At 34.6% G+C, this 21,097-nt stretch overlaps 1 protein-coding gene across 7 annotated transcripts in view; it reads right to left on the bottom strand.

Moving 5' to 3' along the window:
* Positions 1–21,097, bottom strand: part of AKAP9 (A-kinase anchoring protein 9) — a 103,832-nt gene that overhangs the window by 16,642 nt on the left and 66,093 nt on the right. For 4 of the 7 annotated variants that reach the window (XM_021551652.4, XM_085573096.1, XM_021551654.4 and 1 more), the window contains 13 exons: positions 17,345–17,507; positions 14,464–14,676; positions 13,224–13,262; positions 11,796–12,028; positions 11,048–11,167; positions 7,853–8,029; positions 7,639–7,743; positions 7,077–7,229; positions 6,639–6,818; positions 2,613–3,698; positions 1,460–1,600; positions 603–1,088; positions 109–172 (listed from right to left, as the gene is read on the bottom strand). In XM_021551652.4, coding sequence (XP_021407327.3) covers positions 109–172; positions 603–1,088; positions 1,460–1,600; positions 2,613–3,698; positions 6,639–6,818; positions 7,077–7,229; positions 7,639–7,743; positions 7,853–8,029; positions 11,048–11,167; positions 11,796–12,028; positions 13,224–13,262; positions 14,464–14,676; positions 17,345–17,507 — 3,160 coding nt within the window. The remainder of the gene's footprint in view (positions 1–108; positions 173–602; positions 1,089–1,459; positions 1,601–2,612; positions 3,699–6,638; positions 6,819–7,076; positions 7,230–7,638; positions 7,744–7,852; positions 8,030–11,047; positions 11,168–11,795; positions 12,029–13,223; positions 13,263–14,463; positions 14,677–17,344; positions 17,508–21,097) is intronic. The other 3 variants (XM_021551655.4, XM_021551653.4, XM_085573097.1) reach the window with 3 other exon arrangements.

Below are 21,097 nucleotides of genomic sequence, written 5' to 3'. Positions count from 1 at the left end.
AGCTGTTTTGATTTCTTAGAACACAAACTTTTTAATATTAAACTTAATATCAAAAAAGCAGATTTAATTTATAATGCTGTTTGAAATCTGTAAAAACAAATTTCTTACCACTAGAACCTCCATCTCTAGCTTGATGTGGTGGAGAATGTGCTAATCCAGAAACTGGGATTTTCTGTATTTAGAAAAGAAAACAATCAAGTCTTTAACCCCTCATCCACTGTCAGTAAGGAAGAAACTTTTAAGAAGCATGAAATGATGTGAACCCCTTTGTTCCAATTCCCCTGCAATCAAAGTAATAAACAGAGCATAATAAATAAATGAATATGAGAGATGGCATTCCACAGGGTGACCAACATTTCACAGCACAGGGCAGGTTCAAGGCAGAAGCATAAGGAAACACCTGACAGTAGAGCACACTTGCAAACTTAAATGCTGAGAAGGGTTCACAAACTCTCCCAGGGCCATGGAAACATTAGAACACTTTCAAGTTTTTTACTGAGCATGTGGTGGTCCACATTTTACAGATTTTACACGGGAATTTCTGTAGCAAGAGCAAAAGTTTGAACCAAAGTATTTCAGTAATTATAAAATAAAAAACATACTTCTTTGGCTTGTAGAGTTTCTATGACTTCCTTTAAAGTATTACATTCTTCAGTCAATACTTGTACTGCAACAAACTTCTCTCTCTTTAATGCTTCAGATTCAGAGATATGCCTTGTCTCCATGTCCATGATTTCAGCAGCATGGAGTTCCTGCATTTGGTCAATTTTTTCAGTAAATTCTCTTACAATCTCTGCAATCTCTTCTGAAGAGCATTCATTTTGCAAATCAATTTGGATTTCTGCATTTTTAACAAGGACTGGTGAGATTTCCACAGTCTTGTCTGTTTGTGATGAGGAGCTGTTTCCTGTTAGAGTAGACTCACTGGCTGACAAATCACACAATATTTCTGCATCCTTCTTGCTTTCAGTTTTCACCATTTCTTTGTTCTTTCTCAGGTAACTTGCAAGCTTCTCCTCTGCTTGAATCAGGTTGTCTTTGACTTTGCACAGGTCTTCCTGAAGATGTATCAGACTTGCCTCTTTTACCTGTAAATATGGAGAATCTCAAACTGCAATCCTTCCAAATACTTAAAACAGCTAAAATCCAAGGAACCCTCTATCCATTACAGCTCAGTTTAGTTCTATTTTAAGGCAGTTATGATACATGGTAGCACATATTATCTCCTAAGAAATACAGCTCTAGATCCACTGTTGCACTAAGTATTTTGGCAATGAGTGAATATATGATCTACAGCCTCAGCTCTGTTCCACTCACAGTAGGCACTGAGTGGCTGTTTTTCTTGGTGGCATCCTCAGTAAAACATAAAAAAATCCCAAACTATAGCATGCATATTTGAACACTTAAGTCCTGTACAACTATTTGATTTAAATACAATATGAAACACTCTGGTTCTTACTATTAGTTCTTGCTGAAGTTTTTCTGCCTTTTCTCTGTAACTGTTCAGTTCTTCCTTAGCTGCAGCTGCCTCTTCTTTCACTTGTTCGAGTTCAGTAATTAGCACTTTTTCTTTTTGGCTTTCCATGAGCTGTGCTTCTACCTATATGGCAATACAAAACATGGAAAATGGTAAAGAATCAAGTTTTAACACCAACTTACAAAGTTTTTCACACCAACTTACAAAGTGAAAAGACCAATTAGGAAAACAAATGTATGTTATTTGGGTTAACACAGCTTCAAAAAAATAAGACTAAGGCCATGGGAGGAAAGACTATCTTACAGTTCACTGAACTACAAGCATAAATTAGATACACCACCCAGCACAGGGAGGAAGGTCAATGGAAAGTAGGAAATGAGGTTTGATAATATTATTTAACTTATAAGACATTTATGATGTTTATTAAATTTGTATTTGGATGGAAGATCTTAGAACCTTTTCTTGTCCAGTTCTGGGTTCCATGACTTCGGAAATTCTTACATTCCAAGACATCAAGCCCATTTTTGGACTATCAAACATAGTCAATTTTGATTCATGGTTCTAAATTGAGAGGCAATAAATCACTGGTGCATGGAAATCTGGATGAATGAATACTGGAAAAGCTACTGAAGGGAAGTATCTTTGGAATTGAGATGGGAAAACAAGAAAACAAATCAACATCAAAACATACATAAACAAACAACCTCCATCCTAAAAACACCTGTATAGAAGATTGGTGTCACCTCTCTTATCATTCTGAATTCTGTCTTAGACAGTTTTTATAATTTTAATTTTTACATCTCTACCTCCACACCATGTAAAAATGTACTACATTCCATTCTATGTCACGTCAAAGTAAGAATAAGAAATTTCATGTCCAAAATTCAAAACCACCTTACAATTATGAAAAGGTAAGGTGTTTTTAATACATAATGAATGGAAACTGATAGTGGCGTTCTCCTAAAATACAATCTTTCTCTTCTTTGTAGCCATAGGAATAATATAGAAATGAAAGTGCCACACAGAGCAGAATATACCTATAGTTATTCTCATTAAGAACCATTTCATTCATTATATATACATAAAAAACCAGGTTTTAGTGTAAACAATAGAAAAGAAAATGGTGTCTATTTACCTGATATGTCTGCAATTCTTCTTGCTTAATATATCTCTGAATCTCTCCTTTATGTTTTTCTTTAATCTCTTCTAAGAATTGCTGAAGCTCAAAGAACCTCTCCTCTTTAACTGCAGCTTCCTTTTGTGCAATTTTAACATTTTCTTTTTCTAGCTCCAAGCTGTGATTTACCATTGCCAGTTGGTCTTCCATCTCACTAAGCCTCTGTGTTAAGTGTGATAATTTTGATTCTGTCTCATTTTCAGTTCTATCACTCAAATGCTCTTTTTGGGCATTCTTGCATGCTTCATCCACACACTTTGAAGCTTGAATTTCCTGCATGAATCTTCTCTGCTCTTGAACTGCATTTAGCTGAACCTGACTCACAAGAGCAGCAGCAACTTTCTCCATTAGTGTCTTTTCCAGTTCTAATATCCTCTTTTTAAGAGTTTCTTTTTCAGCCTTGCTTTGCTCTTTCATGTCTTTTATTTCATTGTAGCACTGGCACAGTTCTGAATCTTTTTGCCTAATGCATGCCTGAAGTTGCTGCAGTTGTATCTCCATCTTGCTAATGGTGACTCTTGCATTCCCATCTGAAGTCCTACGCTGGGACGGATCTGACAAGTCTATATCCTGACATAAGTCTCCTTCCATTTGGTCAGTTTTTCCATTGCTCCTGTCTTCTGGTTTCGACTTACCACCTTGGACCAGTGCACACTTACATTTCTCTGTTATCCTTGCATGCTCTTTTTTTAACATACTTATTTCTTGCTTTAACTGGCTCATTTTTAACTTTGTTTCCTCAAGCTCATTCTTTGTTTGAGATGCCTCTGTATTTATGTTTTCTACTTGCTTTTCCAAAGCTTCCTTTTCTGCCAGAACTGCTTCAAGTATGTGTTTTGGATTGTCAGCATCTTCTTGAAAACCAGCAACATCTGTTGGGATCTTTTGTCCAATAATTGCCAGCTCCTGCTGAAGCTTATCAATTACATCATTCAACTGCTCTACTTCTTCATCTTTTTTTTTCTTCACACGTTCTTGATCACTTTTCAGACATTCTACCTGGGCTTCAAGCTCCCGTATATGCTCATTTTGCTCTTCAATAACCTGGGGGAAAAAAGCCAAACACAGTCAGAAACACAAAAACACTCAAATCATGTTTGTCCTGGGCTTCACAGAAACAGTTTAATCAAACTTTGAAAGATCTCATAAAAGAAAATTCTCAATTAATTTCTTAACGTGATGTCTCTTCTAAAGCTTTAATGAGAATTGAGACATCTTCAAACAGCACTGAGAAAGTAGCCCATGACCTGAAAGAACTGAAAAATAGGTATTAAAGCATCAGATGAAGTGAAAGCATTTGTAACATTCACAGAGCTAGGGAACACTGAATTTTAAGTGCTCATGATACTTGCTTATATAAGACACACCCAATTTAGATGAATATGTATTTTAAATACAAATAGACCTTTTACTAATTGTGTTGAAAAATAACAATATAACATGCTTTTTAATCTGAAAAGAAAACACCTATCAGTTGAATGTGACATTGTCTGCCACAATCCTAAATATGTGTTTGTGTGTATATGTGTGCATGCACACATATATGCAGATGGGCATACACACACACAGGGTAAATAGTACACACAGATCCAGAGCCATTCTTTGTGCCATAGTTTAAATCAAAGTAAAAAGAGACAAAGTTACAGAAGTATTTATTTGATAATTCATATGACTTTCCAAACAAGAATCAGAGACTCATGAAAACTTGAAGAGAGTAAGAACAATACTTTCCTAGATTACTTCTAATGACACTTGAAATTAAACACTGTGTAAGGGCATCAAAATTCCAAGAAATTTATAAAATTATGTAATTGATCAAATATGAAGGTGATGACCATATGATGCAGAAAAGAGAAGACATATTGCCTTCTAATAAATGAGTGGAAACAAAAAATGGAATGACTGGTGTTGATGAACTCTAAATTCAATAAATAAAAAAGTCTCCGCGAAAGGAATAAAAATTTGTTAAAAAATTTAAATTGCAGTGTTGTTAAATTGTTTAAATTTTAATTGTTTAGATCTTGTTAAATTGCAGTGGGAGCAAATTTCATTTGAATGTAAAAGCATGACAAAAGAATTATCTTTATGAAGACAAAATAAAGGCAGACAAGATTGTAAGCAGTAAGGCTAAGAAACAAAATGGATTTCTTTTTCTAGTGAATGTTTGGAGATCTGAAGTGAACACTGCTTCTACAGTGGAAATGCAGAAGGCAGAAGAGGATACATCAAAAATAATCTGGAAAACATATAATAAAATAAAATCAGCTATGGTATCTGAAATAGATAAGAACTCTATTAAGTCTTTTCAAATATGAAAAAAACATGCAGAAAAGATGAAAGATGACAAAATCCATTACTCAAATAGCCATGTTTCTTCCTTCATGACTTAATACTTCACTATGCTTAGTTAGTTAAGTAGAATAATAAGATGACTTTGTAATAAGTACAATATGTACAAAAATAAATGCGACCATATAAATTAGAAAGGCTGGTTTACCAACCAAGAACTAATTTTAAAAATCCACAGACTAGAGAAAATAAAATCTGAATGAGTCATAAAATCATAAAATGGCTTGGGTTGGAAGGGACTGTAAAGATCATATAGTTTCAGCCCCACTGCCACAGGCACAGTGATCCTGGTGATTGCTATTAACTCAGCATAACAGTTTCTGTTCTTGATTACATCATGGAACAAAGGCCCACAGAATAGAAACAGTAATTAAAAGAAAAACACTTAGTGGAATGAAGATGTCTAAGAGACTTGGAAAAGGAATTAACCTAAGAGTAATCTATTAATATTTAATTATGCTCTCAAAACCAAGCAGAGTAATTATTTAATGTCCTGGAAAAGAAAACCAAATCAGATGATGAAATTAAGAAAATTAAGTTTAATGTAATAGGAGAAAAAACAATTAATCAAAAATAATTATAACTGAAGCCTATGTATTTTTCTCAAGGCAAGACCTGTAACTCTATTGCTTGGGTCATTGTATAGAGCAGAACTGTTCTGGATACTTGAATTAATATTTCCTAAATCCAGTTTCCTAAATCCAGTTCAAAGTTTCATTATTAGTCATTGAGTTTTACTATAACTGAATTTTGAACTAAAAACTCAGTGAAATTATCCAGCGTAGTCAGAGTCCTATTTTAGTGAATTCAATATGTTGTAGTAGAATGTTAGCCTAAATGTTCAGTCAGCTACCAAGGGATATCAGAAATCCTGTTCTTAACTTGCTTTTGAATGAAAGCTTATGACAAATAAATAACATTTAAAATAGTCAGAATTCAAAATTCAGCCACTGAAAAAATCAGTGTGTTTTATCTGTATAAAATGAAAGCAAGCCAAAAGAAGATTAAGCTGATAACTGAAAAATAACAGAAAGCCACAGGTGGCAAAGCTCAGTAAATAAAGACAAATCTGCTTCTTTCTTTCTTTCTCTCTACTTCTAATAAAACACAGCATTTTGTTTGCACCTCCATGCTTGAAATTGGATAAAAGATGTTATCAACACTGGTATGAGAACAAAGCATTCACACAAGTTCATGGAGATGAGAATTTCTCCTGCTAAAAATGCATTAAAATCTAACATGATCCAGCAGATGTCACTGGAGTGCAACACTGAATCAAAGTCACGTGAGGGATGATGCTAAAATCAATGTTGAGATTGAATTCAGCTACCTAAATACTATAAAATATGCAGAAGTATCAGATGAATAAGGAATTAAGAAGAATTTAAGACAAAAACTCAAGTAGAAATAAAAGAGAATAATTAAAAAGAAAAGCTGCAAAAAGCAACTGTCATAAATGAGACTAAAAAGGAAAAAGAGATTAGGTTTAAAGCATTGCTTGAAACTGAGGCATTTTCATTTTTAAATTAAGGTAGCAATAGAAGATAATGCAACTGGTGGGGGACAGAGAGCTTTTTTTACCTTCAAACTAGCAGCACAAAGTAGGACTCTGAAAAGGATTTCAGAAGTATGTACCTTGTTGTCAGCTGTGACTTCAAGTTGCAGTTGCAATTTTGCTATTTGTTCATGAAGATGATATATTTCCTGATCCTTTTCTTGCATGATGTGAGCGAGCCTCCCAGCTACTAAGTGATGGTCCTTTATGGCAGCATCTTCAGATTTCTGGATAGCTAGTCCTAGTATTTCCATTTCATCCTGCCCAAAACCCCCCCCAAAAACATGATACAGTCATGACACAGCATTTTCTGAATATTCTTCTATGAGTATTTCAAGTGTAGGAATTAAAATATACAAATTTCATGGAACGACAAGTAATCATATAAGCCTTTTAATATTTTGGCAAGTTGAATAGTGGAATGCTTGAGGAAGAATTTGATGTTTTGGCATTTTCAAAGAACTTATTTCTGTGGAGGAAGGAGACTAAATCTTTAGGCTTCTCTGTTGCACAGTTACCTTAAATAATTTGTTCTCTTGTTCAAGTTCCTGCAAGTGAGTAGTGGACTCCTTTTGCTGAATTTCTAGCTGCATGTGCAATTGCTGAACTTCTTCATTTTTATTTTCTAGCTCCTCTCGAAACTGCTCCAATTGTTCCTCAAGGTTTGTGACCTATGTTTCCAACAAAAGGAGCAGGAAAAGGAGTAGAAAGCCATACTAAAAATTAAATGCTATAAATTTCAAGTACAATGTCTACAGCAAACTGGTTGGCTATGCATAAACAAAAGAATGGGTCCTTGGTGACATTCTGAGTCCTTAAACTAAATGGAATTTTAAAAAACCACTAAAAAAATCAGTTTTCCTTAACTGGGCTGAATTTTTATTTCAGAAACACTCTTGCAGGTCATAAATATTAACACAGAACAACAAGTATCATGGATCATGAGAGAATTTAAAAGGGATTTGGACTTCTGTCTAACTGTAAAAAATGAATCTGTATAGTTCACTAAGCGCAACCAAATGCAAAAATTGACAAACTAAAATCTAAGCGGAAAGATGGAAATTTTCACAGGCATTTTACCTCCTTTTCCTTTCTGTCCACAGCTTCTCGTTCAGCTTGCAGTTGTACTTCAAGAGGTAACTCTCCCTTTATTATGATGGTGCCAAACTGTTTCCTTTCCTCCACCTATAAATATAAATAATACTAATAGTTATCAAATTTTAAAAATACACTATTTTGGTCTCAGGAAAATAACAAAGCAGCAAATCCTTGATAAATTTCAACCAAGCAATACCTTTTGCAAATGGTCTGCACTGATGATTAAGGCTTGTTCCAGTTCTCTTATCCTGCATTCTAGCTTCTCAATTTCATCATTTCGTTCTTGTACGTCTCTCTGAAGCTGCTCCTTAGAGAGCAAAAGCTCACTGCATTTGTCTGTTTTTTCTTTGAGATGATTTGTTAACTGTTCAACCTGATGACAAGATGGCAAGATTATTATATTGTACTGCACTGGAAGGGTTGGCTAGCAATAGCAACACCATGCATTTCTGACAGGAAGAAAATGTTCCTCTTTTTCTCCCATAACGAAACTCCTACTCTTCAGGTGAAACAGAACATACAGTCAGAATACTGTGGTACTACATCCAACAAATACAAACAGCATTATTTAAGAAGTGGTATGTTCTGTGCCACATCACCTACTCTCTAGACCTGATCTTGTCCTTCTGAATCCTTCAGACTCTGTAGTCACTTAAAAGCAACCAGCACAACATCCCTATGCAGCCCACTAAAATGATGCCTTTATCACCTATGGATGAAATGTCTTGACAAGGTCAAGAAGCTATTTGCCTCAGAGGAAAATCATAGTTTTAAAAATCTGTGACAAAATTATTCAGAAGAAGGAACTGATTAGTGACATACAGGAATAGCCTAAAAGTCACTGAACCTTTATCATTGAAGAGAACAGCTATACTTAAATCACAAAAGACACGAAGCTTTGTTTTCTTGCTGTGTTCCTTAAATGGGACCAAACAGATGTAATAAATTCACTTTCTATGGGGGATTAAACACCCAAATCAAACATTCTGAATCTCAGTAGGTCAGATGTATGTATCTCAGAAGCAACATATTGAAAGATTAACTAAAGTGGCAGAGATAGTAATAGCTATCCATTTCTAGTTGTATTTCAGAAATTATTAATCGAAATTACAGATAAGGAAGATGATAACAAATCCATAGTACAGAGATAAGACCTGAGCAACTGAGCAAGAGAGAGGGAAAGTAATCTTTGTCCCACTCAAGAAACTGATTTCAGTATTTACAATTAGGAAGTTATGATGTAGCCAAAAGGAGAAGACTCAAAGCATTTCAAGAGATAGACGACAAGAGGACCAGAACATAAAGCTGACAGGATGGTATTAGTGACGTTATCCATCCATGAGTAACATCACAGTCTGAAGTGACCTCAGAAAAGTCCTGAGAGAGAAATGGAAAAATAAAAATCAAGTCTGGAGAAGATTCTATGACAACCCTCCCTGGTATAAGTTGATAAAGCTGAAACAACAGTAATAAACAAATTTAGTTATCAACTGAAAATGGTCATGGCACTCCCTCAAAGCAGAAGAAATACACAATGACAAAAAATAGAACAGCTCTCCCAAAAGCATGATAAATAATGAAAATATGTATATTTACAAAATATTTCAAGGAACACTGTGACATCAAAATATACTATATAGCAAGAATATGTACTGCATTTGACAAGATAAATGTAAATCTAATACATTATTGAAAATCCCATCTATAATTTCTAGTGTATCACTTTTAACATCACCTATATCTAAACCAGCTCCTACATCTGTTGTGCTTGCAGACATTATCTTACTGTCTTTCTACCTACTAAGAAATTCTAATTTAATTCAAGTACAAATTTCAAAATTTTAATCACAGTTAAAACATGTGTTTACAGCGTGCTTTCAATTTCCATTGTAGCATATCTGCCACCTTAAGATTGTACACATATGTGTACATGCACATATAAATCAGGATGATTTTTATATATAGGTTCTGAAAAAATCTATACATAAAAATCAATTTTTAATTATGCTATCAAATTTGAATTCTTCTTGGGAGAATTTTTTAATGTGAGAATTTTAACCAGAAATTCCATGGATATGCTATCCATGCCAAAAATAATAAACAGACATGCAACAAAATTAACTGTAAATGAACATCCTGGATTCAGGAAAATTAATTGTGCTACGGCCACCTCCATCTGTGTAAAATGTCAGCAGGGGAGGAATGTGCACACTCTTGGCAACAGAAGGAAATAGATGTAGAATTGCTCTGTATGTTTTGTTTAACACGTACCCAGCTAATTCCAGATGATTCATTGTTCACAGAGGCTGATGACAACCATATCCCATAATACTGACTGAACACTATCACATTTCATAGAAACCTTTGTACTAAGATATATTTAGAAAAGCAATAAAATGCAGTTTTGCAAATTCCAAATAGGTAGTATTTTGACACGCTCATCTCACATATAGGAATTTATGTCCTGTTACTGTCAGTGGTCCTAAACTATAGCCTAGAATCTTAAAGTGGTTTTGGTTGGAAGGGACCTTAAAGGTCACCTAGTTCCAACACACCTGTCACAGGCAGGGACACCTTCCAATATTTCATATAACACAGAGTACTAAATATTGGTAGCATTTGAGAATTGAATGACAACAAATGAACTATTCCAGTAAGACCTTTGATTTGAAAATGACAGTCTAACGTAAAAGAGGGCATTTTAATGCTGAAAATCAAGCAAGAAAATCATGCAAAAGTATCAACCTTGATCAAAAAGCAGGACACAAGAAAACCCACAAAACATAAAATGTAATTTAATTGACTAACAGTTCATCAAACAAATCTGCAAAAGCACTATAATAGATAGCAACTGCTGCCACTTGATTTTGCTGAGTCTTAAACAGTTTTCTGTGATTCCCTTGATCTGCTGTTCTATAGTCACTATATTTATTTCAGTGCCAACAGACTTTCTTTGGGGAGGTTCAGGAGTACACACAGAGTGCTACAACATCTCATGTGTTAAACTCAGTAACTCAATTCCCTTGGTGGTGTACCTGTGCTATAAAAACAGGATGTCAAAAAAACCCCATAAGAACATGAAATTGCCATAATGGTATTGAATGTTTTCACAAACTTTTGAGAACAGTGGATTTTCTAAGTTACAGGAGAGAGCATTATTGAAAAATCAAGATGTTTCTGTACGTCTGCTATTAACACCAAACAGCCTAAAAAAAGCCCCAAAACAGAGTTCCACCAGTTTCCTGCAACACCTTCAATCTCAGGGTATTTACTTTCCTGGCTTGCGAATTGATGCAGATTAGGTACACCATAAAACAGCTTCATTATAATATCTTAAAAGCTGTCAACTTGTCATTTATATTCATTGAGTAAAAGTAGCAAAATGTGTTACCTCTCTGGTTTGATGTTCATTGACAGGCTGACTCCTTTGTGGAATCTTAAGCTGTTGTTCCAACTTCTGTATCTCTTGTTGGAATACATCTCTCTCATGCTCTCGGTCAACTGCTTGCTCCTGAAAGTCAAGAAATTATGTGGATACACCATTTGATTTAAAAACTTTCCAAATTAAGTGTCATCACTTCCAACTTGCATTAATGTGAGACTGGTGGCAGTAATATCAGTATAAGACAGCAGAACCTATCACAGATACCATTAACATCTTTATCATTTGGGACAATACATTTCATATTTTTAATCAAAAAATTAGCATAGCACAGACACGTCAAGTAATATCTCACAAAATTGGCAGGTTTGTTTCTTCTGTTCCAGGTACACCACACAAATGACAGTAAGCAAATATTTTACAATTTCCTCTACTGTTTGTCTTTAATAAATGTAGAATAAATAGAAATTGAAAAGAGAAATTAACTCTGGGTTAATATTATGAAAAGCCATCAGAAAAGAAGAACTATAAATTGCTAGAAATACAGACCTGTCCTAAGCAAGCACTTCCAATTAATTTTCAACTTTTAAAATGTTATTATATTCTTCGGCTGGAACCTACAATACAGTTGATGTTTCTACCATCTATATACGTTTGCTCAAAATCTGAGAAAAAGAAGCATTTCTCCCTGAACTAATCTTCAGTAGCAGTGCTACCCACCCCCATCTTCATAATAGCTGCCTTTTACCATACTTACATCTAGAAATTTTCTTGTTTTCTCCAGTTGCTTCTCCAAGGCTTGGTTTTGCTGTCTTAAGTCCATTAGTTCTGCATTTTTCTCTTGTTCTAGCTCTATGAAACGACTGACTTGTTCTTCCAAATCTATTTCCAAGACTTTAACTTGCTTCTGAAGATCATCATACTCTTTTTCAGCTTGACGTTGTACTTCAATTTTTTCCTTCATTAGCTTTTCTGTTTCCTCCAGTAATTCTGAGTATAATAAAACCATCATTACTTTTAGATACAAATAGCAAGCAATGTTATGAAGAAAAACCACTCCCCAAGGTATCCATGCTGTAATCTGCAGAAGGATGTGAACTGGCTTGGGTTTTTATTATTTTTCCTTTTTTGAAAAGATATTTTCTTCTGAGAGATAATCATGATACTGACAGAAGCAAATTCATATTAAAATTATTATCCTTTAGGTAGTCTTCAAAGGACTGTTACTGAAGCCGTATCAGAGCATTCCCCTGTTTAAGTTTCACATCAATTAAAAGGCCTTTGTACAATTAGAAAGAAAAGAAAATGTATGGGGTCAAACCACAGCTGGAGTCAGCACAGGAGATAAGAGTGATGCACAGAAAACCCAACCCTCTTCTCATCCCCATTGCCAGTAAAATCAATCCACTCCCAGATTTCATTATTTAATGTGATACATATAAATAATTTGAGGGAAATACTGAAATACTTAGCGAGGTTGCTGGGCAGACAGAGAGGAAAATTACTGACCTGCAACTGGAGCTTGCAAAATCAGTGACTGCATGAATGCCCAATTTTGAGTCATCATGAAAAAGCCAGCAAGCACATATATAGGAAAGCCCCAAACCACTTGAAGACTCTTAAGCCACAGCCCACTGAAGTGCCTACTAAATAACCATACAAACCCCTTGAGGAAAAACCCAAATGGCAAAGTGCATTTACTTTTTGGAGAATCTTAAAAACAGGATATTTAGACAGAAACAATAAAATTTACTTTCACTAGAGAAGAAAGATCCTTCAGGCACCATCATCTTACATCGTATTTAACCAAGTCTCATTTCTAGGTAACCATTATATACCAATATAATAAGATATTTAATTATCACAGTGAATGACTCAGCTGTATTTGGAAATAAAAAGAAATAAAAGACTGCAAAAATATCTCTCAAATACCATCTAAGTAACTGTAATTCATAGGTGAATAAGATGATGGTTATTGATGAATTTGCTTATTATGTTTAGAAATTATAAGAAATGTTGTTAGCAAAACGTAGAACTGAGTATGAAATACAACATCAAAGCTGCAGGCCAGTAAGAATTACAAGTAACATCAGTAAGCCGAAAGCCCAATAATCCTGATTAACAATGTCAGTACGTGTAAGTCTTCCACCCAGTTACAGATTGGCCATGCAACATACAAACACACCTGCTTGGGAAGCTGCATCGATTGCAGCATCTACTAGGCCTAGGAGAATAGAGAGAGAGAAAACAAAAAAAAGAAGCAAAGTAATTCACATGCCAGCTATAGTTTTCTTGTGGTGCAACAATGTAAGAGAAAATGAAGCCAAAGATAGATGTGGCATTTAATGACAAAGTTGTTGAGATAACTTAGGGAATGTGACAAGTTATTCTGGTATGTATAAGTACCTACACATATTTATAAGAATTGTTTATCCTTACAGCTCTTAAACATGAAAATGACTTTAATATATTTAGAAGCCTAAACCTTACAAAAAATAACTAAAGTGGAATCATAGACAAGGATCTTCTTTATTACAGAGTAGGAAGCAGCAGGCTGTTCTTAAAATTTCATTGTTACAGAAAATTGCAGGGAATTTCAAATACACAAGATGTGCAATCTATAAAAATGGCAATATTATCTATTGGAACAGACTTCTAGAAATTAGATAAAATTATTACTTAATCCTGCTATTTACAATGTAAGCACTGCAATCCTTGAAAGATCAGTTACTTCTTAAAACACTAGTGCTGTAATTATCTTCCCTTCTCAAACATGAGATATTAATTTCAGTTATTAGTTTAAGGAAGAATTAAAAGACACTTTTACTTTATGAGGGTAAATGCTTTTTTTGAGTAAGCAGTTAGTTAGATTACATTGACAGGGTATATATCTGAAATTTTCACCATCAGGGCTGAAAGTTTTCATTACTGGTAGATAAAAGGCTTTCCTTATCATGCAATTGTTGTGCTATTCTTCCCTGAAAGAGGAATTTATTAGAAAAATTTATCTTCTGTGACTAAAATAAGTACAGCTGTCACATGTAGTGCAATCATATTCTGGTAGGTATGCTTCCTAGTCTGTCTTTAAGTCTGCAAAGTATTTAGACAGTATTTTTATCCATGGTTGCTATTCCATCTCCAGTGGTAATCTAAATAAAGTAGATTTTTGGAGATAAAGCCTTTTCCGGCTTAAAGAACAACACAAAAATTTCTCAACACTTTTAAAAATGCAGTCATTTCTTATTTAAAAATCAAGAAAACTTATCATGCTAACATTAGGCAACAGGTGTGAAAATAGTACAATTAGCCCTATCACATTTCTATTAATGATCACAAAGGCAATGGGGAGAAGCCTTTGCCAAGACTACTATTGTTTCTTTGGAAGTATAAGCAAATTTCATAGAAAGATTGTGATGAATACATACGCTGCTCTACTGGCCCCGCCTCTGCTCTCATGGCATCCTTCTGTCTGGAGAGTAATTCTTTTTCTTCCTGGACCTGCTGCTGTTCAGCCTCTAACTCCTGCAATTTGTTACCTGTACACCGCAGCTCTTGCTCTAGATGGTCAATTACATCTATTTTTTCCTGGAGTTGTTTTTCCAGAAACGCTTTCTCATCTGCATAACCATCAATGAGGCCTGTAAAACATCAGTTTGAAGGCAGATTTAATAGACAATCAAAACAAATTATTTTCTTGTTGAAGTCACTATTGTATTCTGATATGCATGTATGTTAGATGCTCAACACATGACAATTTCTATTCCTGTCCTTGCTATCCTATCATCATGAATAAATTATCTGAAAGATACCAGAACACCAAATATAGCTCTTAATTGTCACTCAGCACAAAACCTCTGGAGCAAACAGGAACTCCAAAGCCAAGGAAAAATATGTATCTAATAAACATAGGAGAATTAAGGAATTATTTAAATTCAGTATAAATCACTATAAATCCCATCTTGAGTCAGTATTAAAATGGATTTTACTGTCTTGAGAATGTAGAAAAACTAAAGGTATTTACATTTGTTAACCATGTAGACCCATCTTTTCTTTCCATATCTGAATTCACAGAGAACACATAGGACTGGACATATAGGACTTGTTATTGAAAACAGAAAATACTAAACGAGTAACATAATTTATAACATTTCAAAACTTGGAGACAATATAAACTCCTGTGTTTATTCCCACCATATCAGATGCTCTTCACAATAAATACTTAACAGATTTGAAGTTGAGAGGGCATTCCCAGGTTAAATGGAATGCACACTCCCAAAAAAAAGTTACGAAGTCTGCTAAAATCACATGTTGTGGTATTTACTTCCGCCAGGCTTTTTTTTTTTGGAGATGTAATGAAAATTGTCAGAGTTCAGTGAACAAATTTGCATTAGCTTTTCCATCACATCAGATAAGTCAGATCTGACACCACTGAAACACAAGAAAATGTCTCAGCTGCAGCAGTTTTTGCGATAAGAAAGAAATAATCACAAATGACACATTTAATCTCAAGAGAAGACAGAATACCATCAGATATATAATGAACTAAGACACTGTTCTGCATACCTACCTAAGGAATTCGATAAAAGAATGTAGTTTGTCAGAGTATGCTCCCAACTCAGTTCAATGGGCAGAAATCAAATAAAAAAGTTCTATGACATCTTTGGTTTGTCATATCAACACCAACAAAAAATGGTGCCAGTCATTTAAAAGTGCATTAATTTCAAATGCACCCAACTTACAACTGTGCAATACATTTATCAAAGGCTAACACTAACATCTAATTCTCTCTTATATTCTAGAACTGTTCATGAACCAAATCAACAAAATAATTTTGTCCTAATATATTAGGCATTTTTACTTTATTACTGAAGACTTGTGAATAAAATTTCTATCAAGACAAAACTCCAAAGAAAGCAGCAACATATAGCTGCCTATATTCTAAAATTCTTCAATATTAAACATTTTGTAACTCCACCTATGTCACAATATAAATTCTTAGGTCATGTATATCTTGTGGAAGAGTTCTTCATATTTCTGCATGTTAAGATGTGTTCCAAACAATCTTTCTTCACTCTTAATTGAATTTTGAAAAAAAGAACTAGTAACGCCTATTTCAGATTTTAATTTATTCCCTCTGAACTAAATTTTCATCCTTTCTGGTTTTGCTAAAGCTACAGCCAGTGCTATGTTGCTGACATACAACATTTATGCTGTATCAACTGACAGGCCACCAACTGTCCCTCACACCAAATTTTAGCCACATGGCTTAGAAACCTGCACTGCTTTTCAGCTTATGTGTGTCCCAGCTATTAATAGCATGTGAAATCATGATGGATTATCTATCTTTGTAAAAAGAAGAGGAAGCCTGGCAGGGTAGCATTCTCTAGGAGTAACATTTGACTATCAAACTTCACTCTATGCTCCCACTTTGAAACAGAGAAGTCTGCTGAGCTTCAAAACAATCAAAAATATCTTTCTGCTTACTACTACAGAGATTCTATCTATAGGAGCAGGTGTTTTTTGCATAGTTTCCAGATGCTAATCTGATATAATGACAGAAATGTTGGGTGGCTACAAAACATTGAGCTATCAAAACAAGAGAACAAATAAAGTGTCTGTCAAATTTGAACGTATTTTCCTGAACTCAGAATAGATTATCAGATTTCCCCTGTTTTAAGACACTATAATTTTTAATTGCCTCCTTAATGCAGTTGCAAATACACTTTTTAAAAGATCACTTCAAACACTGCAAATTGAAACATATCATCACCATATAATTACATTCAGAATAAAGATTCTGTGTCAAGGTCAAGAGGCAGCAGACACAAAGTGAAATCTGGGAAACTGCACTTCAACATATGAAAATAAGTTTGGCTTTTTTCTCCTTTCCCCTCACTGACACTGGCTGACCACTGAAACAGCCACTCAGAGAGGCTGTGGACATTCAAAACCTGCTCTACCTGATCTTGCTTTGAGTAAGGGGAGAGAATAGTTGATCTCCAGAGGTGCCTTCCAGCCACAAGTATTCATGATTTTACGCTGTTAACTTGTCTTAAATCCAAACACATACACAACCTATTAATACTGTCATGTATATTTTCAGACAGTAAGTGATTAAAAACTGGAAAACAGAATCACATGTGGTTGATGTTGGTAGGGACCTCCAGAGGTCATCGCATCCATAATTATCCAGAAGGCTGATAACATTCCAAAATTTACAAAGAAATTGATCAGATTTGCAATTTCTTTACCCAATTAATAAGTTAGTAGGTGCAAAGTCCAACAACTCACCAAAAAGCTACTCACCTTCAGCTTTACTAAGCTCCAAAGCCAACTGCTCTCTGGCTTTGGTTTCCTCATTGAGACGTTCTTGTAGCTCTTCCTGATACCTGATAAATTCTGTGGCCTCTTGCTGCTTCTTGAAGGACTCTCGCATGAGCTCTGTCTGAGTAATTTTAGCATGTTCAAGCTATCACAGGAAAAAAATTACAGAAATTAGATAAACCTATTCTATCATTCCTATTTAATTCACAGTTGCTTTACAGTGTGATGGGAAGCCTCACATAACTTCACTAAGCATTTGATACAATCTTTATTGAACACTCATTTGCAGAGCACAAGATGAAGACTGACTTATAAAAGTCTAAACAAACAGGCTTTGTCAGTACAGTGAATTCCATGAGCCACCTGGCTAAATCCGTGTCTTTGTTCCGGTAACTCTGGATTTATGAGTTTACACTAGATTCACCTTTGTTTACATGAGTTTTGCACTAAATACGAGCAAGATACCACTCACCATACACTTGGCATGGCCAAAAAACAGTATAAAACTGGCAGAATCCTTATTATAAATTGACTGAAATGGTGCTTTACCTCTTTTTCTCTTTAATGTGAAGATTGATGAGAACACCAGGAAAATGTGAATTTTCAGAGTATTGCACATTTCAACCAACAAGGGAGTAAAGCAATGCATCTTCCAACAGTGTCAACCCAGCAGAATTACTAATGATTTTTTTTTATTCTTCTCCACTTTTCTGGTGGGTTAATATTTAACAGATGCAGCAGTTTCACTGTGCCACTATCTGAAGCACTGGAAAACCATGTCATATTAAATTGCATATTTACAGTTTAGACATATCCAAAATGATAATTCCAAAACTAATTAAAATTAGAATTAAAAGAGGAAAACAATGCATAAAGATTAAGCATTGTTCAGAGTTTTAATTACACAAAATGTTTTGATTACACAAAACATATTTTCTGTTCCTTTGGTTTTTTACTTTTTAATATTCTGGTTATTGGCAGATATTTGAAAGATAGTAACATCTATGTTTCTATATATTATTCTATCTCTTGATTTCTTACAATATAAAAGCTTTCTCAATAAGCCCCACTAAGATTGTCAATATGAGGAGTTTGCTTTAAAAGCTCAGAAAGGTGGGTTAAGGAACAAATCCACACTTTGAAAAGGAAATCCAAATGATCAATAACTTTTATAACTCTTTTATAACACACTAAATTTAAATACTCAATTTATTTTCTACAGCATTCATTCCTTTTCAGATGGGCATCATTAACATGTTCGTGTTAATTATTTACTCTGACAAGACATAAAGAAATATCTAAATACTGCAACTATCTGCACTTGTTTGAGATATTTTTAAAAATCACAGAGACCCCTTCCTTTATTGTCATACTTTCAAGTGCTTAATGAAAGACCCACCTTAGATTAAAGGGAAACATATGATGGATTTACTTTACATTGACAACTGTAAAAGTGGCTTCCTGAAATGCATTAAATATTCTGGTTAAAACTCACAACAAAAATTATTCTCCATCTTTTTTCAGTAATAACAACTCAAAGTATTGTTAAAAATATCACAGGGCAAAACAAAAAAGAAGTACAAACACAAACATGATTTTTTAAGATCAACAATTTCTCCACAGGATCACTGAAAGCAAGCTGCCAGCTTGTGCTAGTTACTGTTACTAGTCAGTGCCCCGAAGTTAAAGGGAACAACTTTGACTGCAGTCTCTCCCCCACTGTAAATTATTCTCAGTGAGAAAACTGAAATGCAATAAATAATTATTAAGTGCTTTAAAACAAGATCTCAAATATCTGGAATTTAACATATTTCTGTGATAAATGTCTTGTGTTAGAAATTACCAGAGAATTGTACAATTAAGTGCCCACTGAAAACTGACTAGGAAAAGGGCCTCAAAGCAGTACAATTTTAACAACAGAGACAAGTTTATATAATTTTCACTGCATTCTCTTCTATTTAAGCTTAATTTCTTTTAAAAACTTTTATACTTACTGAATAGGGAGGTGTAGGCAATGAGATTTTAGAGACAACTTTCAAAATGTGCCCATTTGTTTTGTGGCTGAAGTGAAAAATTGAAGTATTTACAACTACAGAATTATTCTCATCCAAGTGTTCGGTGAAAGGAAAAGGATATGGTAAAGGCACACGAGATTCAACCTCATATATATCTTCTTCTTGGCCTTCAGTCCACAAACCACTAAAGAGATTAGATGCCCAGTAGTTGCGGTAAGAATCCATTCCAAAAAATACTGCTCTTGTTCTCTGCTCAACCGTTCCGTGGGTATTTTGCACTAGCTAGGCTGGCTTTAGAAATTTCTGACAGGAATTTGTAACAGAACAATTGTGTTTAACAGTCTGAAGACACATACCAGCACAGTCGGTGACAAACCTACTCAGAATCAGTAGGAAGCCTCAGATCACTTTTCAAGCTGAGTAATTCAGGGGTGGATTAATCCGAAAGAGGTACAGGAGAACTTCATATAGTCACTCCTAAAAAATCCTTCTTAGAGAAGTTTCACATGAAAAAGCAACAGAAATCTTCCAATAGCAACTGGCAAGTAATTTCCAAGGCAAGGAAGCAGAATTTTCTTCTACCTGCACAGGAACACTTCAGCAGACAAGCAAACTAACAAAACTGAAACTAAAAATTTTCCAACTCCACTACAGCAAATTAAAGAAAAATACAGGTATGTCATTATTTACATTCATCCTTGTTGCTGGAGTTAATTCAACAGGAAGAACTTTCTCAAGCTCTGCTAGTTTAAAGGCTTCCTGCTAGTATTTCCCAACTGAAAGACTTCAGGGGAGTGGCCCAGTTTATTTACCTATACATAACACCAACAGGTGGAATTTGAATTAATACACCCACTATATGTCTTGCCTCAAGTTTCAAACTACACTTCAGGTCTGAAAGTGTGTGTTCAGACAGGTCTCATAGTCACTTTGAAGATTTTGCCAGGCTTTCTCTGACTCTTTAAAGTTTATTTGAAGAAATGGGTACATGTCTGTATGCAAAACACAACTGATTAGAGGAAAGGTTAAAATCTTTTCTGCCTGTAACCAGTTCTGGACTATGAAACATTGCAGACTAGAAAAAAAAAAAAAGGATTAAATTTCTGAATATTTAAAAATAATTTTCAAGTCACCTTTATATCCATGGTATGTACAAGAACTGTATATAATCCAATAAGCAGACATTGCAAAGCAGACAAGCTAGAATGCTTGTGAAGTCCCTCTACAGAACAGCCAGAGAGGTGTCAATATTTATACTGTGAGAAAATGTGCAAACAGAAGGATTTTTTATTAACTTAAGGGGAAAAAAAAAGGCAAACATACGTGATCATCAGGGATAAATCCATCTTTGTATAGTAAGTATTAATGAAGAAAATGTGACTGTATGTGTTTGAGCCGTAACTCTTGCTGGTATTGGCAAAGTCTCAGCTACAAAGCTATGAAGGAAAATACCTTGACACCTTCAAATTGCAATGTACACAATCAATCAAAATGTATGATTTGAATTGACCTAGGTATATAGTTCCTATTTCAGTTACCAAGGAAGTACTCCAGACAGCAACTAGCATCCCTCCATAGAAAGTACTCTGAAGCAAACTGCCTCTTTTCTGGATACTATTCTTCACATAAATGCTGGAGTGCAAACTCCTTTTCTGATAGCAAGGTGGATATGTGCTTAACTGTCCATGTTTAAATCACAGTTGGAAGAGACAGCAGGAGA

This window comes from Lonchura striata, chromosome 2 (genome assembly GCF_050655825.1).
Source record: "Lonchura striata isolate lonStrDom1 chromosome 2, ASM5065582v1, whole genome shotgun sequence".
In the NCBI taxonomy this organism is placed as follows: domain Eukaryota; kingdom Metazoa; phylum Chordata; class Aves; order Passeriformes; family Estrildidae; genus Lonchura; species Lonchura striata.
This window is presented reverse-complemented; position numbering and strand designations above follow the sequence as displayed.